Below are 6,538 nucleotides of genomic sequence, written 5' to 3'. Positions count from 1 at the left end.
ACAAACTATTTCCCTAGGCGGATGGGAAGCGCTGGGATGGGTTGCCTAGGGAGCGGGTGGAATTTCCTCCCCTAGAGGTTTTTAAATTCTGGCTTGACAAGGCAACCGGGAGCCCAGCTGTTCTCCTTTGGCTGCCCAAGTGATTTGGAGGCCGGAAAGGAACCACGTGACAGGAACCCACAGCGGGCGGGGCGCAGGCTGAGGGAGGCGCTAGCGGGGTGTCCCGGGGAAGGAACCAGCCCTGAGCCAGGATCTGGTTCGCTCGGGGGAGAGCAGCTTCCCCAAGATACCCCGGCCTGATCAGGGGGGCCTGCAGCGCCCATCACCGTGGGGGCCTGGCCGGCCTGGGGACGCGGTGCGGAGCCATGAGCGCTCCAGGAATCCTGCTCTGGGCAGCAGCCGCTTTCCTGGCGCTGAGTGCGTGTGCGCTCCGGGGGGCTTCTCTCAGCGAGGGGTGTGTGGCGGGTTGTCGAACTCCGGATCCTGCCTGGGTTCTGCGCCCAGCTCCGGGAGGAGAGAGGGTTGAGGACGGGGGGTCTGGGCTCCCGCGGTGGGTCTGGGCCCCCGCTCTCTAGTCCCACTTCTGGGCGAGGCATGGAGCGCGGTGGCAGAGACCAGCCAGGACTCCTGGGCCCCCTGGCATGCGGTTGGTGGGGATCCCGCCTAGTGGTTAGAGCAGGGGCAGTTCGGACTCAGGTTTTCCCTCCGTCCGGCTGAAAGGCTGCAAACCGACCCCGCCCTCTGTGCCCGAGTTGGCCTGTTGGCGCCAGACGCGGGTAAACAGCCTCTCTCTGCTCCCCCGCAGGCTGCAGCCGGGGGCAAGGCGGCGTCACGCAGACTCGGGGGCGACTGGAGGGGCTGGCGGGCCAGGCGGTGACTCTGGAGTGCGCGTTCTCCACCGATCGGCAGTATTACTACCTGTTCTGGTACCGGCAGCGGCGCTCGAGCGCCCTGGAATTCCTCTACCAAATAGACGAGAGTGACGCTACCAGCAACCGGGCCGGGCGCCGCTTCTCCGCCGAGCTGAGCAAACTCTCCAAACGCTTCACTTTAACCATCCGGGAGCTGGAGCCGGCGGACGCGGCGGCGTATTTCTGTGCGCTCTGGGAGAGCCACCGTGAGGCGCCGGGGGGGGAGCCCTGTACAAAAACCCACCCGCCCCCTGGCGTCCTCCGCCTGAGGAACAGAAGCGCCTCCCGCCCCCTTTCACCCGGACCTGGGAGCTTCGGGCTGCCACCTACCCGCTGTGCTTCCTGCATCTCCCCCGCCCCACTCCTCCCCCTGCGTTTTCCGGTGAATCCACCCCCCCGGCGCTGCTCCCCGGCTGGGGACTCGAACCTGCGTCGCTAGAAGAAAACATGACGCACCAGTATTTCCTTCTCCGCGTGTGTGTATTTCTGCTCCTAGGTAACAAGGCGGGAGTTTCGTTGAAGCCCAAGGGCTCTAGACACCCAATTCCCGTTGAGCCACAAACACCAGTGGATAGTTAACCCTTCCCCTCGGCTGTAACCCTGTGACAGCGTGTGGCGACCCGGCCCTGCATCCCTGTCGTAGCAAGATGTGACTCCTCCAGCCAGTAGACTAGGGAGGGTTTATTCCTTCTCAGAGACACAGCCCAGCCGGAATTCCATGGGGACATAGGAGTCAGGGCAGGCAGCCTTAGAGCTCTTGGGACAGGGGTATACAGACTCAGACTATTGTATCTATGTCTGCCCACCCAAGACTGCCCCCTCTCTCCCCTCAGGAACAAAGAGAGAGAGAGAGAGACGCGCGCGCGCACACACACACTCACTGCAGAGCAGCATGGGCCAGTAGGAGTCACCCACAGCCCAACACTACAACCAGTGACTGCAAAACCAAAGTGGGCCCAGGGCCATGGCACATGGCCACCTGCTGGTGGCTATATAAAGCAGGTTGTCACTGGGAACCCCTCTATGCTCTAGTGATCTTCCCCAACACTGTGGCTGAGGGCAAACGCAGCAGAGGCAAGAGGCAAATAATGTACAAGACTCATTCTTTCGAGGGTCCTGCTGCGTGTTTCCAAGGAAGGTCACAGATTCGGGCCTCACCGCGCTGCATTTTCCTTGTGGTTACCCCCCAGATATTTTTGGGAATTGAACTCACACGCCTTCTCCATCCCGATGACCCCCGGGGGGGGGGGGGGGCTCAAGAAATATCAAGAGCCCCGTAGAAATTAGAACGCCCCTCTATCTTGTGCACCTAAGGAAACTGAGGCACAACGGATTAACCCTAGTCATACACACACCTTCTGCGGCACAGCCGGATTCGGACCCTAGATCAGACCCTGTCCCTGATGCCCAACCTCCTCCCCCATTCGCGTTTCCTGAATCTGGGGGGGACCCTCAAACTCCTCCCTCGGCTTCCTGTGAATTTCCTCCAGGTGCCGCCGCTCGCACAGGGGGCAGGTTGAATCTCGCTAGTCTGAGAAGAGACGATGGAGCCGCGGTTCATTCTCAGCCTTTGGGTGTTCCAGCTGCTAGGTAACTGGGCTGGTCGGGGGAGGGGAGATTGGTTCTGCAAGGGGATGGGCGCAGGCGGGTACCGAGCAGGGGAAAGAGGGGCGCCCGACTGGGCAATTTACCTCATCTGTTCACCACCCTGTGGTCCCGTTGCAGGTTCCGCGCTGGGCGACTCCATCCACTCCAAGGTCCCCGCCGTGTCGGGCTCGGCTGGCGGGTCTGTGACTCTCAGCTGCGACTACACCACCAGCGATAGCTCCGTGTATCTCTACTGGTACCGGCAGTACCCGAACGGGGCCCCGCAGTACCTGCTCTGGCGAGGAGCCAGGACCTACAGCCAGCTCAGCGACACGGCGGGGTTCGCCCAGAGCAGATTCGCGTCCCAGGCAGATGACAACGCCACAGCGTTAACCATCACTGAGCTGGAGCTGGCGGACACCGCGGTGTATTTCTGCGCCCTGCAGCGCGCACAGTGACTGAGTCGCGTAGCAGCGCCGCGCAAAAACCCGCCTTCTCTCTCCTCCCCCCGACGGTTTCTGCTGTGGGATGCCTCCTTCGTGGTCGCACCAAGTCGATGAATTATGAAGAGAAAATAAGAAAACGGAGTTTTCAGTCTGGACAAGACTTGACTAAGGAGGAGGGACAGGAAAGAGGCCTATAAAACCATGTCTGGTGTGGAGAAAGTAAAAAAAAAGAAGCTTTATTTAGTCCTTTTCATCAGGCAAGAACTAGAGGCCTCCCCACGAAATTAATAAGCCACGGGTTTAAAAGAAACAAAAGGCAGGATCTCTTCACACAACGGTAACGGACAACCCGTGGAACTCCTTGCCAGAGGATGTTTTGAAGACCAGAATGGGGGATTTAATTATTCCCTTTTCTGTTTATTCCAAGAAAGAAAGAACGAAAGGAAGAAATATCCTTACTTCCTGGTACAGGAAAACAACATAAGTACAAATGGATACATAAAATAATGGTATTAAAATAGTAATTTTCAGTGAAACGTGGCAAAACGTGGGGGGAAATATACAGTTCCATAGGGTGGTATAGGCGAGTGCTGTGTGAAAGACCTACACTTTTGACTCTGATTGAGACATATGGCTATCCACATTTAAGAGAAAAAACTCAGTTCTGACCGATTTTTGTACAAGGAGACCATTAGATCCTTTGTGTTAACATAACAGAAGGTGAAAGGAACCGGCTCTGTGCGGGGTGTGCGCTAAAGTAATGGCAAAGGAGCCCCCTGCCGGTGAAAAGTGTAAATACACATCGTCGTTGCCCACGGCCTGCACTAGCCAACCTGGAGAAGCCTCGGTCCGTGGTGGGCCAATGAGCCATGGACTGCTTCAGTGTCTGGAGCAGATTCTGGTGGGCCACTCACAGGGCTGGAGCAGCCCCTTGCTCACAGAAGGGAGGGAGCTGCTCCAGCCTCCACCAGCCAACCAGTTACGCATTCACTTCCCTACAGGGAACTTCTTGCCCCTTCAGAAGCAGCAATGGAGCCAGACTCCTGTTGAGAGCAATAGCAAAGGCTGCCATAGGATGTAACCAGACTACCTTGGCCTGCCCCACCGGTCCTAGTGGAGGGTTGCCTCATTAGGAAGGCAGGATAAGGGAGGCCCTCAAGGGAGCGAGGTGGGGTGGGTTCTGGATTGTCCAAGGGAAAGGGGCATTGAGCAAGGGATCCTAGGATTGTGGATTTGAGCCCCGCCCACCCAGGGAGCGACAACACTTCCTGCCCAATTAGGAAGGCCAGATAAGGGACACCGTGAAGGTATTCTGAGGGCTGAAGAAGAGGGCACAGGAAGAGAGGTGCCCTAGTGCACAATTCTTCCCAGAAATGGGACGGACACTTTTTTCATTATTATCTTTGGGAAAACTCAGCTCTAAGTCCGGAGAGACGTTTCCGCGTCCTGTCCCGAAACGCAAAACCATTGTCCAGGGGCTCAGTGCGGCTGTATTAACGCCTCACGTGTGGGGCACGGAGATCGCATGTCACAGCCGGGGAACCCAACGAGCAGAAGTCAGGGAGGCCGGTGGAAATTGAAACACTCCCCTTCCCTTCCCCCAGACCAGAGCCTCCATCGCAAACCTCTTCCTACAAGCCCAGCCCAGATTTACCCGAATCCAGCCTATTTCCGGAACCTGTGCGGAGTCACTCCCCCCGCGCCGCCTCTCCGCTAGCCTCGAACAACTTCCCTCCGCTGTAGCTTCCTGCAGAGACGTGGAGTGGGTCCCGCTTCGCAGCCGGCTCCGAGAGGCTCAGAGCTGGTGCGGGCGGCGACACCATGCGGACGCGCTGGGCGCTCACCCTTTGGCTGTTCCATCTCCTGAGTGAGCGCGGCGGGAGCTTTGGGCTGTTCGGGGTCAGGCTGCAATGGCCCCTGAGGCTCGTTCTTTTCCTCACCCTCCTACTCACCTTCACTCTGCCCCCGACCCCGACCGGGGCCGCTAATCCTCCTCCTAGCGGCGAGCGCGAATTGCGACCTGAGCCGTGAACCCGAGCCCTGCCCCTACTTCTAAACCCAACCGGGTCCGATTCCCTTTCCAGCGAGCAGCCTCGATCCGCAGGTTCCTTTCTCCCCTCAGTGCGCCTCGCTCCGCGCCCAGGGCCAGGCGCAGCTGGGATCTGTCCTTACCGGAGACTCTCTTCTTGCAGGGGCTGGGCTGGGGGACTCGGTCGAGCCCCGCGAACTCCAAGTGCCTGGAGTAGAAGGAGCCTCGGTGACACTCTCCTGCCGGTACCGCACGGACTATACTGGCGGGGTCTATCTCTACTGGTACCGGCAGCACCCGAACCGGGCCCCGCAGTACCTGCTCTGGCGAGAAGCCAGGTCCTTCAGCCAGCTCAGCGACACGTCAGAGTTCGCCAAGGGCAGGTTCGAATCACAGGCGGATGGGAACTCCACAGCGTTAACCATCACTGCGCTGGAGCTGGCGGACACCGCGGTGTATTTCTGCGCCCTGCAGCGCGCACAGTGACTGAGCCGCGTAGCAGCGCCGCACAAAAACTTTCCCTTCCTTGATGCAGGGGAAACTCGGCAGGATGAGGCCGGAAACAGCGAACCCGGGGAGAATTGTTGGACTGTAACAATTTGCTCCTTTGCTGGCAAGGCGCTGGTGCCAAACTAACCCTCCTTCGTCAAACCAAATGTTTGTAGTATCAACGTTGAGTCAGAAAATGGGCGTGATGTTAGTCTGTTATGATCCCAGAATTTTGTTTTATTGTCATACGCCAGGACAGTTTGCACTGAAAAGAAAACCTGGAGTAAAAACACCTTTAACAAAAAAGGTCTGTTGCAATCTTGACCTTCAATTATTGAAATGAAAAGTGTCTATTTCTGTGTGGGCGTGGTAGATTTAGATGATCGGTGGCCAGTCTGCGATAGTCACAAACTATAAAGCACCTTCTGGAAACCGTAATCCTAAAGCTAACTCTGTACCCGAACCCTAAATTTAAATCCAAAATCGAAGGGCACATTCCAGTCATTTGGATATGTCTGCACAGCAAAGTTATTTCTGGATACCAGATATATCCCAAAATAGTTTCACGGTGTCCTTTGAACTCATCCGCCCGCTATTTTGAAATGTAACAGATGCGCTATTTTGGCATCCCTGTAAACCTCATTTTTAGGCTTAGACTACAAGTTTTTGCCCAAAAAAGGTACACAAAATGTGCTCTGCATTTTTTGAACCTTTTTGGATTAGTTTGTCAGAAGAGATTTTTCCGACATTTGTCCTGACTAGACTAGGCCAAATGTCAGAAAAAGAACCTCTTTCAAAACCCCCTTTCTTCCTTGAGGAATACAGGGGCTTCCAAGGCTACATTTACACTGCACGGTTTCTGGGAAAGAAGGCTTTTGCAGAGGAGTTCTTACACAAAAATGTCTTGTGCAAAAACACACCCACACCTCAAAGCACATTGCAAAAGCTATGCACTTTCGTGCAAGAGAGCATCCACACTACATGGATGCTCTTGCACAAAAAAACCCTCAGGAGTGTCCATGCTTGAGTTTTTGCAATAGCTGTAGCAAAAGGTAGTTATGCCTCATAGAAGGAGG

General features: G+C 56.3%; 2 gene segments (V, D, J or C); both read left to right on the top strand.

Annotated features, from left to right (window-relative positions):
• The first annotated feature begins 594 nt into the window (after positions 1-594).
• Positions 595-2,118, top strand: LOC142821076 (T cell receptor delta variable 1-like). The segment is given in 3 exon segments: positions 595-646; positions 806-1,117; positions 2,102-2,118. Coding segments are annotated over 3 exon segments (381 nt in total).
• A 282-nt stretch (positions 2,119-2,400) lies between these two features.
• On the top strand, positions 2,401-3,284 carry LOC112545952 (immunoglobulin lambda variable 2-23-like). The segment is given in 2 exon segments: positions 2,401-2,501; positions 2,637-3,284. Coding segments are annotated over 2 exon segments (366 nt in total).
• The last annotated feature ends 3,254 nt before the right edge of the window (positions 3,285-6,538 follow it).

The sequence above is a fragment of the Pelodiscus sinensis genome, chromosome 30 (assembly GCF_049634645.1).
Source record: "Pelodiscus sinensis isolate JC-2024 chromosome 30, ASM4963464v1, whole genome shotgun sequence".
NCBI lineage: Eukaryota > Metazoa > Chordata > Testudines > Trionychidae > Pelodiscus > Pelodiscus sinensis.
The sequence above is the reverse complement of the archived record's forward strand: the minus strand, read 5'-3'. Positions and strand labels throughout refer to the sequence as shown.